General features: G+C 42.2%; 1 protein-coding gene across 6 annotated transcripts in view; it reads right to left on the reverse strand.

Moving 5' to 3' along the window:
• Positions 1-14,736: 14,736 nt before the first annotated feature.
• Positions 14,737-23,070, reverse strand: part of IPO8 (importin 8) — a 39,650-nt gene continuing 31,316 nt past the window's right edge. For 5 of the 6 annotated variants that reach the window (XM_081878838.1, XM_081878837.1, XM_081878839.1 and 2 more), the window contains exons 22-25: positions 21,999-22,204; positions 21,329-21,547; positions 19,859-19,975; positions 14,737-18,519 (exon numbers count right to left, since the gene is read on the reverse strand). In XM_081878838.1, the coding sequence (XP_081734964.1) occupies positions 18,425-18,519; positions 19,859-19,975; positions 21,329-21,547; positions 21,999-22,204 (637 nt within the window). In that variant the 3' untranslated portion in view covers positions 14,737-18,424. The remainder of the gene's footprint in view (positions 18,520-19,858; positions 19,976-21,328; positions 21,548-21,998; positions 22,205-23,070) is intronic. The other variant, XR_014160794.1, reaches the window with a different exon arrangement.

The following is a 23,070-nucleotide window of genomic DNA, read 5'->3' on the forward strand; positions in this document are numbered from 1 at the left end:
TGTCAGACTATGCTCTGCATCCACGGTCAAAGGCAGTAACGTTTCTGAATACCAGTTGCTGGAAACCAAAGGCGGGCAAAGTACTCTTGTTCTCGGGTCAGCCACTAGGTGAACAGGATGCTGGACTATATGGGGCCATTGGCATGATCCAGTGGGTTTTTCTTATGTTGTTACCCTGACTGGTTCTGCAGGTTTTCCATTAAAGAGCCTTTCCCAGCCCTACCTGGAGACATTGAGGACTGAACCTTCTTCATGCAAAGCAGATGCTCTAACCACTGAGTTATAGCCCTTCTCTGTGATGGGTAAAGATCTATGCCCTACTGTAGGGTTGATGGGAAATATTTAAAATGATTAGGAATTGAAATATGTTTTAAGGAAACTACTCATCCATCTGGATAGCTGAGTTGGTTAGCGTGTGGAGCTGAAAATGCCAAGGTTGCAGATCTGATCTCCATATGGGACAGCTGCCTATTTCTGCATTGCAGAGGGTTGGACTAGATGATCCTCAGGATCCCTTCCAACTCTACAATTATAGACGTAGATATGTATGTATGTCTAACCTGCCTCAGACAAGACATACTCCCAGGGCTAACCTGCTCTCAACTGAATCACAAAAGCACTTGATTTACAGTTTGTTATTAAGCTTGCTGTGTTCTATTAGAAGCATCTATAAATAGACTTGTGCATATCATGTCTTCTGGAAAGTCTCCCATGGTCTCTAGGATGTTTTAAGAGAACCTCAAACTGAGCTGATACTGTACAAGGGAATTTGAGCCCGAGTAACACCTTATAGCGTCAGATAGGGGAAGAAAATCTACCTAGGTACAGTGAAGATAGGATCAGTTGACCCTGAATGAGAGTGAAATCCAAACTGGAAATATGATCTCAATTGCTGACTGACTGAACATCTCCAGGAAATGCTAGCCAAGCCCATTTTCTGAGGGCTCTCATCACAAACACAGCTAACATCTGAATATAATAGAAGTGATCCTCATGTAACATACATTGCCAGACCCCCCCAGAGCTGGGGAGATTTCTCCTCTGTGCTGCAGTTGCATGATAAAGAATGACAAGAGCTGATGACAAATCTCTTCTGGTTGTCTGGAAAATATTAGCCACAGAATGGAAGGCATTTCTGACCTTGGGCAGATGCCACTTGTTTTTCTCATTTCAACACAACCCTTTGAACTAATGCTCTCTTCAATGTCTGGCATAACAAGACACATACTGTACTCGGTGCCCTTATACTGTATTTCTATTTGTACTTTGGGATAGGTGTTTACAATGCACTGCCGCCTGTATTAGGCATGGCCCATACGTTAATATATTTAATTGTGTTCAGAAGCAGATTTCAAACTGGGATTCCTTGGAAGCTGAACGGGAGGATTCCTTGCAACAATAATGGCAAACAAACATCTCTGAAAGGCAACTTGCGCACCCACACAGATCGAGGCTGCAAACTCAGAAGCAGATCCTGTTAGAGCAGATGTGGAGCCAGGCAACACTTGGGAGATTAAAGCACATTCAGCCCCTCAAGGAAACCTGGGAATGGTGGTTTGTTAAGGGTGCTGGGAACTGTAGCCCTGCAAGAGGTAAACTACAGTTCCCATAATTTTTGTGGGGAGGGAATGTGCTTTCAATGTATGGTGTGTATGCAGTTTAAAAACATATCTTAAATCTTTGCTGCTAACCATCTGCAGCAAGGCTGACCAAGACATTTTATTACTAGTGGCAAAGGACAAGATAGTGCCCCTATACCAAGAGTGGGGAATCTCAGGCCCTAGACGCAGATGTGGTCCTCCAAACCTCCCTGTCTATTTGGCTCTTGGGACTCTGCATACCATACCATCTTCACCCAGGACACAGCTCTCCCCTCTTCTGCTCCATGTCCTCCTTGAGTGCTTTTGCATGGTTTGGAATGTGTCCTTAAACTGTGATAAGTCCTCTTGATTTCCCTAGATGGAGGATGGAGGGATGTCTGTGTGTACACAAAAGCGTCTGACATTTGCAAAGCTGGAATGCAGCCTGCTGCACAAAGGTAAAAGCTGCATCCATTGCTCCACCTACTTTTGCATCTGGCAGCCTTTCCTACCTTTTGCCTCTGGCCCCGCCCACTGCTGGTATGCGGCACCCCAAAGCTTGTGCATAGCCAGAATACAGCCTCCAAGCTGCAGATAAATTGGCAGGTAAATCTGGCACTGGGACAACAGGTACCATAGTTTGGGGGAACAGGACAGGTGATAAGAGACACACATACACCCATCTCCTACAACACATACACATCCTCACCCCAGCACGCCTTGTTCCCATAGTGGCTTGTTGTCTTAAAAGTTTGGGGAAAACAGGGGTGCCCTTCAGCAGCCACTACTCATCATTTTGGTATCATGCTTCACTGGCTCTCCTCACCTTCCCTTTTAGCTATGCCAGGCTTCCTCTGCGTGTGTACACAGTGTGCCACGGAGGGAGTGGGTGTAAAATAATAGTCATGCTAAAGCAATATCAAAGTAAAAACAAAAGAAGCACGCAATTAATCAAGTGATTAGATCTTGGCAGACGCAAATTCTTGAACAGAGCTAATTGATGACAGCATACCTGCCTACGGTGAAAAATCTTCATACGCTCCTATTTTGCAGATGTTTCTGCCCATCCCCAAGCCAGAGCTCCTGAAGGAGAAGTCTCCAATATTCCCTTTATTATTAAGGGTCGCTCAATGCTATCCATAGAAGTAACATTTACGGGTTGCATGTGACAATGTATGAAGAGAAAGATGACTCTGTTGTCAACTTTCAGGGCCAATTCTTCGGGCAGGAGGTCACCGTGGGGAAGCGGATAGGAATTATTCCACATCTGAGGAGCTTTTGTCTGGGAATGGTTTCCAGTAGTGTATTATTATTACATTACCCACGCTTCACCCTAAAATCTGGAGTGCAAGAGCTCATTACAGCACCACACCCTCAAAGAGAGTCCAAAAATATAGACAGCTGCACTTACCTATTATACATACACACCAAAGAGTATTATTATTATGCATTATTTTACCTGGTACGCTGCTTTCCCATATAAATATGCCTAAAGCACCTCAAAACACAGCAAAAATGCAAATCAATACCTCATTGTCTGCTCAGAGCCCTGTACTGATTGCACATTTGCTACTGGGCAAAGTTCAAAGTGTCACTATTACTCTATAAAGCCCTTAATGGTTTGGGACCAGTTTACTTGCAGAGTAACATTTTAAATCATTATAATATAAATTAGCAACCTCTGAAACATATCAAGTAATATTAAATATCAGAAGCATTTCAAGTACAATCACATGCTAGCAATGCATAAAAAACACAGCAAAAACTGCATAGTTTTATTATGTCAAATGGCATAAAAAGCTAAGAAAGTGTATGAAATTTCTTCTTGAAGGCTAGAAACAAAAGTGCACACAGCTCCTAGTAGCTTGATCATATACTACAAAGTTCTCAAGAAAAAAACATCTTGTTAATCTTTGCAGGAAGCTGTTCCTCTGTTGACAACAGATGACGTCAATCATTTCCTTCACTCCAACCCCTCATCCCAGATTCCCACCAAATAACGGTAAAAGCTTTGGACATATATATAAAACCAACCTTCCTCTCCCATGGGGAGAGCCCACCCAACACCCATCCCTGGCTCTTACCCAGAGACTCTACACTACAACACCCCTCCCACTAGGAATGACTCAAGGAAATGGCCCCCTATTGGGAGGGGGCACCCTGCAGCCTTTTATCTGTTGAGGAAGGCACCAACCTTTCCAGGAAGGTACCTAAAGATGGCTCAGGTGTTGCTGGTCAGGAAATCAAGGGCTAGTGCCACCTCCTTCATCCACACTTTTCTTGAGTTGCCAGAAAACTTCCCAGTGGACTTGAAGTGCCACTAAGTCCTCAGCAGTTGGATGTTCCAGGTGTAGGCAGGAAACAACAATAAAACAGTCTGCCAGCCTGGCTCAGGTGTTACAGCTTCTGCTAGTGATTGTCAGAGTTGCTGCTCCTGAAGCTAGGAAAGCATTCATTTTATCTCTTACTCAAATACAAGCAGGAGCCCTCCCAGAGCTGCCTCAGGTGTTACTGGTCAGGAAATCAAGGGTTAGTGCTCACGGTATAATAACCAATTTGTTAGGCACATATGATTGTAACCAAATACATAATTTCCTGAAAGCAAGCTCCATTGAACTGAGGGGTGTTTACTTATGATTGCATAATTTTAGCTTGTAAAAACTCACTAAGTTTTAACAAAAGACAATGATTTAACACATCTTTATTTGTTCAGACATTTATTTCCTGCCTGTTGACTTTTAGATTGCGCCACTTGATATTTTGTGTTAGTATTTTGGTTCTGGGTTTTTATTGACTGCATAAACTTCTGTTTCGTTTGTATTCTAGCCTTGTTATTTTATAGTGTGTGAGATAGATAATAGATAGATAGATAGATAGATAGATAGATAGATAGATAGATATTAAGTAAATAATTAAAAGGCCTTATGTAAACTGAAAAGCAACCTTCTGCTTCTCATCAGAAACACAAACGATTTTGCAAAGAAGTGCTATCATGTAAACTGACTGCATGAAGTAGGATTCCTCCATCAAAAAAAACAACACATTATTCAGCCTCTGCTGGATAATTTACCTCATTTTCTGGATTCATCTATGTTAATCTGCCGCAAACTTGAAAGACTTCTTACCACTTCATTCAAGTGACAATTGCATCAGCACTCTGGCAAATCACATCATTGTTTTCCCCCTTTAAAAAGTCCCAGAGATGCACCCGCCTGCATCCCCAATCCATTACATTCCCAGTAGCACCAAGGTGTGTCAGGTGCAACAAGAAAATTTGCAGCTCTGGTACATAAAAGTTCCATGCGATGGTGACAATACACGCTGCAACTGGCCCTCACGTCATGGTGACTTCTGCAAAGAGCTGCTGCCAAAGAAGGAGCATTTCCAATGCCTTCCATGTGGCAACAGTACTGTAAGAACCAGGTCTAAGTAAGTGCACTTAATGATTTCTGCATGTGAAGCCCTGCATTTTCCTCCCAGCAGCTGTGTGTACACAGCCATATTTTATGTGCCACTAAGACCCACGGACAGCAACAAAGGCAAGATGATAGCCCTGGAGCACAGCCAGCCTGCTTCAAAATCCTCTGTGAGCAAACCAAAGCTAATCTGGGAAGCATCCAGCCAGAATTTACAAGGGACTGATTGCTTAAAAGCAGCATGCTCGGCTGGGGAGGAGAGTAAACGAAAAGAAAAAGACGGCAGTTATGCCACCCACAAGGTTATTTTTTGAGTGTGTGTGTGTGTATTTGTGCGCACACTCAGCAAGCGCACATGCGATTTGAGGCCAAGGCATTCCAAGTGGAACTGAGGACATCTGTAGCGAGGCTGGCAGCATTTCGAGCTGGGTGGTTCATAGCTTAACTTGCACTGGCGCATGCTGATTGCAGCAGGCCAGCTCCTGTCCCTTTCAATTTAGTCTTGGAAATGTAAAGATATTTGCATACCCTTGTAAATGTAAAGATATCCCAGTCCTTTGGATGATGCTTATTCCTCTGTACGCCAAGGGCCAAACTAGCCATTAAGAGAGACAGAGAGACTGGTGCGCTCTTTTTGCTCTTCTCCTTGTGCAACCCAATAAATGTCCTGACATCATTGCACCTAGGGATGGGGGAGAAATTCAGTTCACTTCATGCTTTAATGCAAACTGAAGGAAGGTGAGGACAGGTGACCCCACCTAGGCCCAAAGTCACACACACACACCCCACTCAATAATCACACCAGGCCTCAAAACTGTCCAAAATTCCTTTAGTCTTCTAAAAATCCACAGCTACAGCTTTTCTGTGGATTCTCACAAGATGCTGTGGCAAGGGCAAACCGTTACTTTTTCTCAGTACAAGAAGGCTTCAAAAAGCTAATGAATAGACTCTGTCAGAGCAGGCCTGAGAACTGAATCTTATCTCATTCGGTTGCAACATCTTGGACATGCTGAACCACCAGGGCTCCTCGACCCCTTGGCTCTCACTCCCCTTTCCTGGAAAGGGTGCCAAGAGTCCAATAGTCCCAAGACAGCTTTCTGTTCATGCTCAGAGGAACTCATGGGCAGGACTCCTGAGGGAGGAGAAAGGGGAGGGAACTAGAAGGGGAATATATACTCTGTGCATATGACTGTGAACTCGTGCATGCTTTTTGTGAGTTATCACACTTGCTCCTTCTACCAGTTCATGGATGGTAGAAATAAAGCTTTTTCTCTGAAACTATTCCTTGAGTGTCTGTTGACTCCCACTTCCCTCTCCCGGGTGCAATATTTTTCCCACCCGAGGGCAAAGCCTCATAAGGCTACAAAACCTACCCCAAAACTGAAATACAACTATCTTTTGAGATGTGCATGCCACTAAATTTTGCAATTACAAAGAAAAGTCTACAAAAATGTGTATGTTGGTAGAAAGTACGTATAAAAATAGATTCGTGAAAATAACATACAGAAATGCATTACTTAGTGATCATTACTTTGCATATTAGGCAAAATGTATATACAGTACAGTGGTGCCTCGCAAGACGAAATTAATCCGTTCCGCGAGTCTTTTCGTCTAGCGGTTTTTTCGTCTTGCGAAGCAAGCCCATTGACGGCTTAGCGGATTAGCGCTTTTAGCGGCTTTTAGCGGCTTATCGGATAAGCAGATAAGCGGCTTAGCGGATTAGAAAGGGGGGGAGGGGGGAAAAACCGCAGGAACTCGCAAGACATTTTCGTCTTGCGAAGCAAGCCCATAGGAAATTCGTTTTGCGAAGCACCTCCAAAACGGAAAACCCTTTCGTCTAGCGGGTTTTCCGTCTTGCGAGGCATTTGTCTTGCGGGGCAACACTGTATATTAAAACACTGGATAATTTTTGTGAGGATTTTTATTTCATGAAAACTGCTGAAAGAAACGTAAGCAAACTGAAACAAAAAGTTGAGAAAAACTGGAACTGTCAGGTACTTACATAAAATATTTATATGTCGCCTTCCGGCCTGACAATACGCCTTGGATAATAAGCATATTAAAGCATAAGGAAGCAAATTCAAGTGCCAATTATTAAAATCACAAAAGATGCACACATTTGGCCTTCAAATGGCCATTTGAAATGGCCACTGAGGAGGCAGTTCCAGGAGAAGAGAAGGCAGGAGGCAAACGGCCATTGTTCCCAGTGAACTGTTGCTGAGGGAAACTGTTCTGAGGGAACTAATTCACACACACAGCAGCTGCTTCAAAAAATAAAACAACCGAAGGGAAAAGGGGAATAACACTTTGAAAATGACTAGCAGTGCCATAGTATCGATTTATGCTTTCCCTAACAGCCTTAAAAAACAACCAAAAGGGACTGACTGAAAGGGCAGCGGCACCTGCATCAATCTTTCCCTGCCTTTTCCAGAGTTTTGGCGCCGGGGCAGATAAGACCCTGCCTTGCAGGCCTTGCCTACACCACCGTGGAGCAGGAACGCTTTAGGAATTGAAATTCAACGAGTTGGCCTGATCTGCTCCCAGTCACCTTTGGGTTTTGCACTTCCTCTGCATTTTGGGGTGCGAAAGAAAGGATCAAAATGCATTTTGAGTATGATCTTTTTGAGATGGAATACGCTTCGATAATTTTGTGAGGAAAATATGCCCAAAAATACATATTCAGTGTTAATATATATATATTTATATATTAAATTTCCTGTATAGGGAAATTTTTTATGTCTGTTGTTTTCCTGCGGTCTCATAATTGAGAGTGGCTGGGGCAACCATGTTAGATGGGTGATGGTGATCATTATTATCATCATCATCATCATCATCATCAACCTCCCACAGCTCCTCCAACCCCCTTCTGCCTACCTGCCAAACCCCACCCCTCACAGTTCACCCCCAAACCCTCCCGTCACCTCACAGCCACCCCCAGTCCCAAGATCCTCCCTGTTGCTGCCACCACTGGCAAAAGGGGAGGGGAAGGAAGAGACGTCGTTCTCCCTCCTGACCCCCATAGAAGGAAGCGTGTAATTTAAAGGGGGAGATGGGGGGCATGGGACCTCACACCTGCCCACTCTCTTCCTCTGCCTGACACAGACCCACTCACACGCCACGTCCCACAGAAGGTTGCCTGTGAGGCAATAAAAATTTCTCATCCCTTGCTCTAAGGGCCTGGGGAAATGGAGCAAGGCCCCCATTGTTGACCTGAGCAGGAAGGCACATGTGGAATAAGGTAGCCCTTCAAGATTGCCTCCGTTGTAAAGATCTCGATTACATTTGTGCAAATGATAGCACTGCTTATTTTAAATTACTTCCAGCGCTGCAAATCTGAAAAGAAACTTCCTCCAATTTCATCAGGCACTTCCTCTTTGATTTTTTTTCTTTTAAGCATACATTAATGCCAAATCCAGCTTGAAAAGGGTTAAGAAACAAAGGAATATCCTTAAGCCAGCAAAAGCCTTCTTGGTCAGAAAAGGGATTTTGTAACCATAGTCTAGATTCATGCAAGCATTTATTTCCCACAGTAATGAGCTGGATGTTAATCATAATTTTGTGGGGCTCTCTATTAATGTGGTCAGTGCTGTCTGCTTCTAATAATGTAACCAGAATGGAAACCAACTATAGTAATTACTTTCTTTTACAGCAGCAGCATTCAACATTTCTGTCTGTGAAACCATTTCCACATTGTTGAGGGATCCACGCTTCTCAGCCATTGCACGCAGAATCTGGGACATGCCTGAGGGCACATGCATGCTCAGCTAATAAGAACATACAAAAAGTTCAGCTGGATCAGGCAAAAGGTCCATCTACTCCAACATCTTGTTCTCACAGTGGCCTCACATGTGTCTTTTTTCACAAAGGGCAGCCCTCTATTTGCAAGGACAAACAACTATCTGACTTTTAGAAGACATTTGAAGGCAGCTCTGTATCAGGAAAAATGTTATTGTCTGATGTTTTACAATTTTTTATATATAGTATGCTCCCAGAGTGGCTGGGGAAACCCAGCCAGATATGCAGGGTATAAATAATAAAAATGATCATGATGATGATGTCTGGTTCATACAGCACATTACAGCAGTCCAGATGGGAGGTCACCAGAGCATGGACAACTGAGGCCAGGTCCAATCCATAAAATGACCATAGCTATTGAATCAACCCAGGCTGGGCATAAGAAGCCACATGAGACTCTGCGACAAGGTGGAATGCTGAAGTATTAGGATAGGTCCAATTACCTGCTGAAACCCTTTCGTGTGCAAAGTGAGCAGTGTTTAGCTAGTGAAACTTGGTTAGAGAGTACTGTAGACTTTGCCTCTTGCCATCACAAGGAGCAGGACATGAGGACAATAGCCCTCTCCTGCTGTTGACAGCAACTGGTATCCCCCAGCACAATGTAATTCCCAATTAGCTAAGTACTGCAGACCCCATTTTTCAAAAGCCAAGCCACGGAAATTTTGATATCTGTACGGTAGTTTATGTTATGAGAATGGCTCCACGGACCCCCTAGGTGGGTTACCCCCCCCCCCGGGTTCCATGGACAACCAATTGTGAACCAGTGTCCCAACATATTGCCTCTGAAATTGGAGGCTGCAGGCAAACTGTAGGCCAGGGATGGGGATCCTCATGCCTTGGAGCCAAATGCGGCCCCACAAGCCTTTCTGTCTGGCACTTGGGACAAGCCACACTCCCAACAGGTCCTTCTTTGCACCCTCCTTGAGAGTTTATTCTTCTGAAAATGCCTCTTGCCTGTTTGGATTAAAGAGAGGGAAGTGTGGAAGTGTTTGTAGAAACTAGTCTATTGTACTAAAATAAATACTGTACTTGCATTCATTGCTCCACCCACTTTTGCCTCTGGCCCCACCCACCAATTGCATGTGTTCACTGGAAGATGGCCCAGAAGCCAACACAGCCCTCAGGTTGAAAAGTTTCCCTAGCCCTCCTATAGGCTGGGCAGAAACTAACTTCTTTTGTGGTGTCAGAATATTATATTTTGAATTTTTATACCACTTTATATCGGAGGTCTCAGTAACCCTCAAAGGACAATTAACTATTGCAGTGAATTAGACAGTGAACTTATCAAAGTTAGATCCAGAGTGTCTGCAAAAACAGGCCTTTGAATTTCATCTCTCTCTTTCAGGAGAGAGATGAATGAGTAGTGGGGAAGATTTTCCATGAAACACAGGAAGTTGCCTTTCATAAAATCAGACCATGACTTTGCCTAACCCTGGCTGGCAGTAGCTCTCTGGTTTCACTTGCAAACCCTCCAACATTTATCCGATGAAAATAGGGACATCCTAGCCAATAATCATAATAATAATAATTTATTATTTATACCCCAGCCATCTGACTGGGTTGCCCCAGCCACTCTACGTGGCTTTCAACATATATTAAAACAGAATGCCTGCAGATGTATTCTAAAAGTCGTATAGTTACTTATCTCCTTGGCTTGGGGGTTGCATAACTCCATAACCTCTGATGAAAATCAGGACGTCTTAAGGAAAAGCAGGACATTCTGTGATCATATCAGAAACTGGGATGGCTTCTGTAAATCTGGGACTGTCCCTGGAAAATAGGGACACTTGGAGGGTCTGCACTTGCGTTTTTCCTCAGCTCTACCAACTGAGGATTAAAACTCGGTTCCTTTGTATGCAAGTCTCTATACTTAGCCACTGATCTATGGCCTCTTCCTAAGTGTGTCCCTGAAATACAAATTTCTCTGTAGAGCTTGGTTGCCTGGAATGCTAAGGATCATAGGAGCTGTTAGGCCAGACAGAACTACACACCAATGGTCTGACTTGGCATAAAAGCTCTTCATACAAGAGGAAGGGATGATCCTTCCTAAAATCAAACCACTTAGCTTATATTCTAATCTGAAAAGTACTTAAACAGGACTGAGGCAAAAACTACCCAGTTTTTCAGATGTTTTCACAGTATGTTTAAAACCACCACCCTACTTTCTCAGTTAATTTTTTGGCATTCTTTTTTTTTATATAAAAGCAAAATCCAACAGCCTATTTATTTAGATTGCAATGACATGTTCTTTCATTCTTAATTGTCTTCACTTGCCCTCAGAGACATCATTGCATAGCCAGATCCGATTGTTTATGCAGCCTCGTTGACATCATCCCATTCACTCCATATTCCGATAGAGTGGGATCACCCAGGCAATTAATCCAGGAAGGAAAATGACGGCTCCAAGTGAAGAGAATCGGGGGGGGGGGGGAGATATGTGTTCACACAAAGTTTCAAGGAAATATATATATCCCACAGAATCATAATTTTTCGACCAGAAAACCAAAATGGAAGAAAGTGTGGCTGAGCCTTAGTACTCAGCATAAAAGAGCTAATGCAGCCTTGAATGTTTGTACAGTAACCACAGCAGCAAGATCCTGGCCAGTTCTGGGATACTTTTAAGTGTTTAATAACAGCAATAATAACAAAATGGGTCAGGTTCTAAATCAGCAAGAGGGGGCAAAAATAGAGTTGCTTTTTGATGCAGCAGCAACGAGACAAGCCATAAAATGTGGTAGTCTCTTGCCAGCTCCTTACTGTACGCAGCAGTGCCAGATGCAGTGTTATAGGGAGCTGAAGCATGGGCAGCAGCTGCGTTGAATATAATGGTGCTCTTTTTATTTAGGTCCCAGATATTGCTGGACAACACTCCCATCATCCTCAGCAAGTTTAGTCAATAGTTAGGGGTGATGGGAACTGTAGTCTTACATCAACCGGGGACCCAAGGTTGGAAGAATGCTCGATCAGAGCATGCTCTGGGTTTAGAGAAGCAAGAGGATGGGGAGTAAATATGTGTTTTTTTAACGAAACCAGGGAAGAGTCAGAATGGTATTACATGCACAGTGCAGCTGTGATACTTGCCTACTGATAAGCAGAGCTTCCATTACGTCCGCCACAAGCAGCTGCTTTGGGTTACTCAGTGAAGAGACAGCATCCTAAACAATCCCAAATACACTTCTTATTGCTACTTCACATATTGAAGGGCAGGGCTGTGTGAGTGAAGTTTCTAAAGAACCAAAATAATCAGTGCAATTTTGAAATTGGTGGTTGAAATTAGTGCAACTTGGAAAGGTTCAGACTGTCATGTTGATTCAAAATGGCATCCAGTTGTATCCAAACATGGATGAAAATCTGTTCCTTGATCTCAGGAACCACCATGCAACATTTGGTTACGATATCTTAAAAGGTGTTCACATGCAGAGCTAACAAACTACTCTGCAAAATATATGGTAGAGAATCTGGAGTGTCTGGCACAAAGAATGCATCCACAGCTCTTAATGACAAAGTTTTTGAAATGCTTATGTGCTTTTTATTATTGCATTTTTACTTTGGTTGTAAATTGCTTTGGGACTTTTTGTAATGGGAAGCAAAATCCAGGTGTAACAAACCTAATTGTAGGAATGATCCCTGGCATCAAAAAGATGATTTGAATAATTCCTCACATCAGCATCAGATCCTTCCCTCCTTCTCCCCCTTGGCTGTTATAGCAAGTATCAGTTCTGTCAACAAAAAGTCCTGGAGCGTTCCCTCCTGTGATCATGGATCCAAGCTGAATGGACCCTGCTTTATTGGGAGTTCAGAAAGTTATTTACCATTTAAAAAACAAACTTTTAGCAAAACCCTGCCTGTGCATTTAGTTTCATTTGCCTGTAGTTATTTTCAGAATCTGGAGTGTGTGATAAAGCAGGCCTTTATTTAAGGATGCTTGCTTGTCCCCATAGGCTGGTAAATATTTGCTGCTTTATGTGGTCTCTGCCTTTGTTGTATTTCATGACACTCTGATCTTAAATTGCTTTTGAGCTGCCCTGAACATTGCATCGGCAGTAGAACAGCAGGGCAGAAATCTTTTCTAAAAAATAACCTTTGTGCCTTGCTTATGAACTTCAGAGGCATATGACTACCTACTAGAGTAGACGGGGCTTTGGTCTGATCCCATGAGACAGTTCTTAAGCCCAGAAAGCAAAACGAGGGCTCCCCAAACCCTTCTCACTGTATTGAAACAGGCAGTTTGGAAGATTTCAAATACTGGGGAGCCTGTAGCACATTCTACCAGTTCTAGAACAAGGTGCAGCACCTTTGTTCGTTGTGAAGAGCTTCATAATTTTATTTAGCTCTCTGGATGCAATGAACTACCACACAGGTACAGCTGGAGTCAAAAAGCAGCATTCAGAGGTAAAAGGGAACAAAATCAAGACAGTCCAACACACTCTGAAGTGCAATGCTCAGACAAAGAGGAACTTGGGAGTACAAGTCATCCTGTAAACAAGCACACACAGAAAGGATGGTCCTCAGGCTCATAATGAAGTGGGTATTGCCAAGAGAAAAATATTGCTTCCATGGAATGACTCTTACAGGAATTGCTGTAAATGGCATACATGGGAGAATATAATGAAAATGGTCATTGTATACAACTTACGTAGGTCCCCACTAGGACTGCCACTATTTTGCAGGCAGGATTCAATCACATATTAGAAATTTAGGTTTACGCAATTAAAGTGCTCTGGCGCAACCAATCCACTTTTAAATAAAGACTTTCTGCAGTTAGGAAAGTGATAGGGAAGTGAACTGATTGTCCCCACAAACAAACCAGAATGAATATTCAATAAAGAGTGAACATCATATAACCTTTGTGCAAGCAAAATGAAAATCAATGCTCAATAAATAGGTTACCTGCGCGAACCCTTTGGGGCTTGATGGTTAACTATAGAAGATTCCTGGACAGTGGCAAAAAAGGAGTGAATTATATGGATGACTCATTCAGAAAGACAGTCTTTAATTGTAAGCAGTTACACTGACCACTTACAATTTAATGGCTACAAAATCTAATGTAGAACTTGCCCAGAATGGCACAAGAATGATTAAGTCTTGCAACAAAGCTTTCTGTATTGCTCAGCATTGGACAGAAACAACCCAACTTCAGTCAAGAGTCAGCTAGGCACAGTAGCTAGAGTGTTCAGCAGACTTGGGAGGACTGAGATCTAACACCTTAGTTTGGGCCCAAAACTCTATAAGTAGTCTTGAATAAATATTCATTTCAGTGTCACTTGCAATCACAATGTGTGTGTATGTTTAAAAAAGGTAAAGGACTATTGCCATAACCCACCTGAGTCCTTGTGAGAGAAGTCTAAAGAAAGCTTATCAATTCAAATTATACGGCAGAAAATCTCAGGGCCCTTTTCATGTTTCCTGGGGAGCCCTTGTGATAGCTCCTTCCTTTGTAGTATTCAGATAATACCCAAAAAATCGAGGCCACGTGACTGAAAAAGATCAGGGTGGGAAGGAACTTGTCTGCCCCTTGAGCAACAGCATGACATCCATACCTGCTTTCTTAAGATCTCAAAAAAAAAAAAAAAAAATCCCTTATGTTGCTGTGCACCAGTGCAGAGCCCATGTGTGTGACTACACAGAAGCCATGAACAATCCCAGTTTCTAAGAGGAAAACACTGGTGGTGGGCTCCTCCCATGTGACAGATTCCATCTGATGTTACCTGAGGTAGTGGGAAGACAATATTGGGTAAATCTTCAAAGTTTTTACAATAGCCAAAGATAAATAAACATTTAAAGATGGAAAAGGGTCATGCGGGTAACATGACATATGGTCTTTTACACAAGAAAAAGCAAGGGGAGGGGGTAATCACACTCATATGTCAATGAAAGACCCCCTGCTGGTGATTTCAGCCCCTTATCAGTAACCAAAGCTCTACTAAAGAAAAAAACAAGTCCGATTCAAAATTTAGCATTAAATGGTCCTGGTTTTAATGGTCCTCATTGTTTTAATGAGTTAATTTGGTTGTGATAGTCATGCTAGTTGTTTCAACCTTCAAAAAGTGGAAAGGGGGAAAGGGGAGGTTGTGGTAGCTGGCAACTATTTTCTGTTCAGGGTGGGGGAGTCGAAATGTAACAACAGGTTTACCTAGAACATTTACAGTTCCAGAAGATTAGACAGTACAAACCCTTATTTCCTAGAATATCCACAGATCTGTCAGGTCAAGTAAAAGTTGGCACCAGTTGTCGAGTCAGTTTGAGGACTTCTATTTCCTCAAAGATTGGTTCACACATGCACATGTACATCACTTGGTTTTTCTACACTTGATTGTGGTTGGTAACCAGCAGTTCATAGAGTGAACTGACTCAGCTGAAGAACAGCACTGTGTTTTGGGTGGTGTAAGGCAATATGGAAGCTTTTATCTGTGGTGTTTTATCTCTGATACATGAATGTAAACCAGAACTTGTTAATGCAGTCAGCACTGAACAGGTACATGTGAACTTATCATTAAATTTCAGAATTTCCAATGGTCACCCTCAACATGAAGCTTTCAGATCAAGGAACTGCTCTCTTGAGTCATGCCTGTCATAGCACTGTATAACATACAAAAATATGACAGACATATATATGGGGAGGAAACACGTCATCAGTGAGCTGCTCACAATCCTGGAAGACACTTCAAATATTTTATCCAAGATAATCATATTTAAATGAATGTTTCAAAAGAAAGCAAAGACAGCTCTATGTGGATCCCCTTCCTGCATGTGTGAAATTATACTTATTTTGCCGACATATTTGCACAAAGATCTGTTGTGAAAGGGGGGGAAGAGCAACAAATTCTCAATCTCTCTTGCTCTGCCCCCTCCTCACACCAATACTGCCCAGCAAGATGTCTCCTGATCAACTGCATAACAACACATTCCAGAACAGACAAAGGAAATTGATTGTAATGGGCTAAAGCATTTACAGGAAATGACTTTGGGAGAAAAGGGGCAGAATTATCAAAGAATCAAAACAAATATAAAAGGAGGCACACATTCAGCATATTAGTTAAGAAGTTAGATGACATTTGCATTCTAGCTCCTCAGAGTCTCTAGGCCAACTTAGAATTTTTAGAGGCACACCAAATGTTTTAAATGTACACTTAATAATGTAAAATCTGATTGATACTGACAGAGGCTGTTGGCCTGGTCAGCCGTTCAGGAAGCCACGACTGGATGTAGTTCCTTGTTTGGTGCACACTTTGTGGCAAACCCTGCTTTGCCTCTGTGCAGAATAGTCTTCAGTGTTTCAATTAGAGAAAGAACCCCAGTTCCTTCTTGTGGTCCATCACAAAAAGCCAAGCCCTTTACTGCAAACCTATCAATGATCCCAAATTTTGTATTTCCATCAGACGATCAATATTTGCAGACAAATTTAGTCTTCTTGCCACATAGAGTTGAGGGGAAGCTTAAGCACAAACTGAACAAGGGAATCAAGGAAATGTGTGTCTTAATTCAAACCCTTAATTAAACCACCTTCCCTTACAGTTTCTTAAGTGATGAATGGCTTTATGTGATTAAATGTGACAGGCACGAAGAGCTGGGGCTGTTTTTGAAAAATGCCCAGTACATCGCTATCTCATAAGGAAGCTCTTTCCTCACCTTCAGGTTGTTCGTCCCTCAAACCAGAATTTTGATGCTTCTTCCTAAAGATACAAAACGCATTATCTTTGCTTAGTGCTTAATCCTGTGTTCCTCAAGGTATAACTATGTGAAACAGTTCTGGGAAAGAGAATCAACGTTTTTCCTGAACACTGAAAACCACATCTCACAATATATTTTGTGCCTGGGTACCAATGCATCAGTTATGAAGGTTGTGTGCATGCTTCAAATGTGGCTTTCCCCTTGTAAACAAACCAGCGAGGTGGTTTGATTCTTGCCCACTTGTCACTTTTGTGTATTTTTAAAAGGGAAAGCTGTACTTGAAATATGCACTGCACATGTCTTTCACAATCAACTTGGCATACATGTATTTTGTATTAATTGGTACACGCAAACAGAAAATTTCTCATTAGATACAGCCATCAAGTGTGGCTGGAGAACTGGTAAGGCTCAAACACCAAGCTCCCTCAGTAACAAACATCTGGAGAAAGACACGAGCACCCAGTATTATGGCATGGGAAACATATGCTACAACAATGGGCAGTGGGAGATGGAGAATGAGTACCAGGGATAGGAAAGTGGTAGTCCAGAGACACAATCAAGTCTCCATCAGATGCCTGGTTTCTTAAGACACTTCTTCCCTTTATGCAAGGTAAGCTATATGAACATAGGCTCACTGTTCTGCGCCACTCCTGTCTACCTGACCATTTTTCTCATGTTCTGCTCACCAGTGCCTAGTTCCAATTTCTGATGTTACGGGAAGCTGGCCTTTTAAACCTAAAATTTATTTATTTTTGTGATCACTCAGTTGCTGGATACAACCTGAGTGATGCAGCCAATAAAAACAGTTATTTAAAGCGTAGGTTTTCAGCATAGGCATGTCTGGAAAACCTCATTCTTATCAAAGACAGATGACAATATAAAGAACCACTGCTTGCAAAGGCCACTGTTTGATTACCGATACATCAATAAATCCACAAGAGCAATGGGATAGTTCTAGATCTGAATAGGCCAGGCCAGGAACATCACTGCTACATCTACAAACTGTTCCCTCCCCCCCAAATAATTACAATGCCTCCATTAAAAGCAATAGCTTCCAAACTGTTCTGGAGACACCTTGGGCTCATAGTAAGATTGAGCCTGACAAACCAGCTTCCCTGAAAGAGAGAATAGTGAGACCCACCCAACATGTCAGGTCGCAGGCTCAAAAAGTCAGAAGGGCTATGTTCCAGGACCTGCTGCAATGCAAAATGGGTTCCTTGGTAGACAGGGCAACACAGAAAGGATTCCTTCAAGGCAGATAGTTTGAAAACCACTGCATTAACGAATCCCAAGCAGAAATCTAAAGAAATATTTTCCATGGGAAGGTCTGCTTTCTGGTAACAGCTGTGAACATAAAGGTTATTCTTGATAACTCCAAGAGAAATTATTACCCTGGACACATACAGATGAACTCAGGAAAGCTGAAAGGTTTGCGTAGCCAACGGTGTGAAGTTTGTGACTGACAAAATACAGCCATGATTTCACTAGAGGAAAGCAAGATTTGAAGTGTGCCTATTAAATGTCCTTCCTTAAAATAAAATTTAAAAATGCACTATGCACTCCAAAATTATTTGTTCAGGCAATCCATATACAACAGAAGGCACTGTTATCCATAGGACCCCTTCAATTTCACATGGCAAAGACCTGAGAAGTGCAACTCAATCCAATTCCATACAGCTGCTTCCCCATTTCATTGGGAAGAGCAGGAACAGAGACGTTCTTCAGTCCAACAACTTAGAAAAATACCATAAGAATTTATACATTACAGTAGCTGGTTAGAAAGAGTGTCCTAATGAGAGGAAAGAGGGTTGACCACTGCCTTTCCCAAAGGGAAATCATCTTCCAGAGCACTCCATTACCTTCCCTTGTCTGCTCACAAGTCACAAATGTGTGTTGTTGTTTTAATAAAATGCAATAATGAAATATTCTGCAGAGTCCCTTAAGCTTTCGTCTTTTCCTCCTTCAGTTGCTCCCTGGAGGATTGCCAAAGTTAAATGAAGAGACCAGTCCTTTGTTATCAAATGTGAAGCCCGTTTGCTGCTCTATCCTCTTTGATTCTAGAATTAAAAAGAAATAAGTGTAAGAGACAGATAGAAAGTATGTTTTTTTTAAAGCACTAATGAACCTCCTTCAAAATTATTTTCTTACCATCAAGAAACCATCAAGTTTCTCGTACCATCAAGGCGAGAGGAACAAAATAATCTTGCAGATTTGTATACCTCTATATTGTCCCTCTACTACTGGAGATGGGTAATATTCTGTAGTGGAAAGGGAAAACTACTGAGCCCAATAGAGCAACATCCACTCTGCAATTTTCACATTTTGCTTGTACGGACAAGTAAGTAATATATAGGTGTATCATACAAGTAGAAATACGGTAATCTATTCCTGTATAATCCATTTGGTTAAGCTTCCTGTCCTAATAAGGGTGGGTAATGCAGAGACTGTTTAGGGAGTCTCTAAACTCAATTTGCGTGCAACTAATTCTCTGTAGAGATCACTGGTCCTACATACCAAGTGACAATTGTTAACCATGTAAAGTGGACCTCTAACAAGGCCTAACAAAGGAACACAGAAAGCTACTTTATGCTGAGTCAGGACATTGGTCCTTCTAGCGCTGTGCCATCTACTTTGTCTAGCAGCTCTCTAGAGTGGCAAGGTTCCTATCATTACTTACCAATCTAATCCTTTGAACTGGAGATGCCAGGGACAAAACAGGGAGCCTAAATTTGAAGCATGTGCTGTGTCACTGAGCTATGGTTCCAAGAACTATGTTGACAGCTTATTTATAGTGGCAATATATAGAAAGCAACAAATGCTTTTTTGTAATTTAATTTCAGTGGACTTTTAAAACTCGCTGCATATCTCCATTTTTACTTCCCTCACCTAAGTTTCTTCGTACTTTCTTACTGAAACAGAGAAAGTTGGGAGGGCAGAAGAAGAGCTATGCTTGCACAGTTTCCTCTGAGTTGTGCTTCTCCATCCTATACATACTGCTGCTGTCTGCAGTGTCCCTAACATATTTATTGCCTCCTATTTCTCTCTCACTTCTCTATCTTCGTCTTCTCTACAGGGAAGATAAGGACCAGTGAGAATTCTCTCTTTTGATCTGAAGACTTATCTGTCCCTCTTAAAAGGATAGAAGCCCTTGTGAACTGAAGATACCTCCCCTCCTCCAAAGAGTATCTAGTACGCAAAGGGCAATGGGCAAAAGTGGGCAATGGGAAAATCTATTGAATGTGCTTCTCTCTTTGTGCAATCAGAATATGTTTAGCTTTAAACTTGAGGAAGCTTGAATTACTTGACATGGTTGCAAATATTAAAATTCTTATTTGTGCACTGTACAATTCATGCTTCTACAGACATCCTTGCAACAGAGTAAATAAACAGAATCACCTGCTGAACTCCTCCGGTGTTCAGCTAACGCACAGATGCCCTGCAGTTGAGTCTTCTGATCATTGCTGAGTGGTGCTGTCAGCAAGTGGTACCAGGCTGCATCTCGGCTCTGTATCGCTATCAACACAGAAATAATGGTCTTTCTTTTAAGAAAGTTTCAGAAAGAAAAGGCAGATACACAACCCACCACAACCTTCCTCCATTATCATTAAAACAATACTTTTCACAAGTAGAAATCTTCTACCTTTGGCTTCAGTATATTGAGCCGAAATACCTGTTCCAGTGAGCAAAGACTGTATGACATACTTGGCAACTTATCTCTGATGACAAACTAGGAAGACAAGTAGCTGCCTTATATTAAGCCATTGGTCCATCTAGCTCAGTATTATCTATGCTGACTGGCAGTGGCTGTCCAGAGTTTTAGGCAAGGATCTTTTCCTAACCTTACCTGGAGATACCAGGGATTGAGTCTGGGACCTTCTGCTTTCAAAACACTTGCTCTATCACTCAGCTACAGCCCTTCCCCTAAGCTTGTTGGTTTTAATCATCCCACCCCAGAAGCAATAATTTACCCATCATCTTTGTATCCTGCCCTTGCTCGGAGAATCTCAAGGACACCTGACGAAGTGATAACTCATTTTGTTTTCAAAGTACAGTACAGTCATACCTCGTAGTACCTTGGTTCTCAAACTTAATCCGTTCCAATAGTCTGTTTGACTCCAAAAACTGTTCAAAAACCAAGGCGCAGCTTCCGATTGGCTGCAGGAGCTTCCTGCATTCAAGCGGAAGCCGCCTCAGACATTCAGCTTCCAAAAAACCATTTGCAAACCAGAACACTTACTTCTGGGTTTGCAGCATTCAGGAGACAATTTGTTTGACAACTAAGCTATTTGAGAAACAAGGTACCACTGTAATCCAGGGAGGTAAGTTAGGCTGAGAGAGAGTTGTCCAAAGCCAACATCTGAATGTCATGGCCAAAGAGGATTTGAACCAGAGTTCTGACTGCCAAAGCCAACAATCTGCCTGAATAAAATAGACTTGTGTACATCTGAATCTGGGACATTTGGCATGAAAATATGTTTTTTTACCACTTGACTATGATCCTTCTGATGATGGGAGAGTTAGGCTATGCTATTTATGAGTTAGGCTATGCTAATAAAATCAGGGTTAAGCTATGCTAGCCGTTCCCAGAAAAACAGCTTGAGATTGCGATTCTCTTTCTGAAATGCAAGAAGAAAACAAAGAGTTTTCCAGCTTAGCAGGGTTCCTCTGTCTTCTGTTCAACTAGAGTTTCACAGAATCCTTGTAGGATACAGAGTGCATGTTTTGGACTGAAAGTTGGCCAATGAGCTGACTGAATGTTGTGCTCCAAAGATAACAATGAATCTGACAAAGATTTTGTAGCCTTGGAGAAGACAGAAGACATTTGTGGATTTTGTTGCTATTGCTCTAGGTTTCAGATGAATGTACCTAGTAGTGCCTGTGTAAAGAACTGGTATTCATCCACACCATCATCCAGGTCGATAGGGGTGCTGAAACCTTCTAAAGCAGTTTCTTCCAGTGCATCATCATCCCAGTCATCGTCATCATCTTCATCATCATCTCCTGCATCACCGCCACCACCTGTATGGTTTTCCTGCATCTCCTGGCTGACTTCATTGGCCTCCTCTTCATCACTTGGAATCTCTTCTGTTAAAAAGTTTATTTTTAATAGAAGGCATGTCACAATATATTCAGGATTAAATGGGGCACTTTGGGGGGGGGGGAACAAAAAATATTCTAAATTTCCTGAACAACTGGCCCTAGTGCTGTCCCATAAATGAGCGGTTGCAATTCACCTATGTAGAATAAGGAAAGCACTACACTCAGGTAAAAATTAAACTGCTGACCATCATCCTTCTAGGAGGTGGCCCAATTCTCAGAGAGGGTTATTCAGCAATGCAATATGGGAATATAAAGTACTTCTGAATTTTTTGAAATATGCAGTCCCTCCCTCTCAAGGAAGCTGAAATACATTATGACAGGTATTTTTGCTAGTAACAAATAGAAAAATGATAGCTGATGAAATAGTATTGCTATAGCAACCATCTCTCCCCTGCCCTCTCCACTGAAATGCACACATGTATATTAATTATTTTACCATTATCTTCTGCATCATTCTTTTCAGATTTAGCGTGTTCTTCATGTTCCGTATGCTGCCTGGTGGCACACAATTGTTTCAGTCCCAGGAACAGAAGGAGGACCGACGGAACAATCTGAGCAGCCACGGCATCTACTGCGGGAGGTCGGTTGTGCAGCCCCATCAAAATGCTCAGCCCTATGATGCACATCTTCCTATCATGGAGGCTAAACACACATACACACAAATGAGTGAGAATCTCCCATTTTTATTTATTACAGGTTTATTTAAACCTCCTTCACGATGAGATCTCAGACCACGTTACAACAATTTATAGTCGCACGATTTAAAGCCAGGTAAAAGAAATTAAACAAGAAACCAATAATCAGAAAACAGAGATGTGTATAAAAACACATCTCAGCTGTCAAAGGCTGAGGATTACTTTCAGAGCAGCCTGGGAGGCTCTGCTCTGGTTCCCAATCACTCTCAGAGGTGGCAGGATAACAATCAAATAGGCTCTCTGAAAGAGGCCTCCCTGTCTTGGGTAGTAGATGAGGACAACCCATACGAGGGTGCTTCCCTTACATAGGCCCAATACTGTTTTTCCTTTCTTTTTTTATAGACACTGTTTAACGGGAATGAACATAACTTTAAATTATGTATTTAAAAATTCACCAGATGCAGAAATTCCTGAAGCAAAATTCAGACGGGAGCTAGAAGAAGAAGAAAACCCCAAACATCAGCCAAAAGATTCTAAGTGGCAGCCATAGTAGAACTCCAATTAAGTTTCTCATTTACATCATGCATTCAAATTTTCATGCTGCAAAACGGCATGACGGGGGTCTACGTATTGGTCTCCACATAGAAACAAGCAAACAGTCAGAGGAGGGTGACAATGTGCAGTCACCTGTTTGGAGTAGGAGGGTGGAGCAGGGTTTGAGGAAAAAGAAGAGTTGTTTGCTCTTTTGACTGTGTGGGAAATTCATTCTCAGGGCCAGCCCAAGACATTTTGACACCTGAGGCAAACCACAAAATGCTGTCCCCCTCCAGGGAAGAAGGGGGTGAGTGAAGTTCTACAATGGGAACAAGGGTG

The sequence above is a fragment of the Podarcis erhardii genome, assembly GCF_964252035.2.
Source record: "Podarcis erhardii genome assembly, chromosome: 10".
NCBI classification, from domain to species: Eukaryota; Metazoa; Chordata; class Lepidosauria; order Squamata; family Lacertidae; genus Podarcis; species Podarcis erhardii.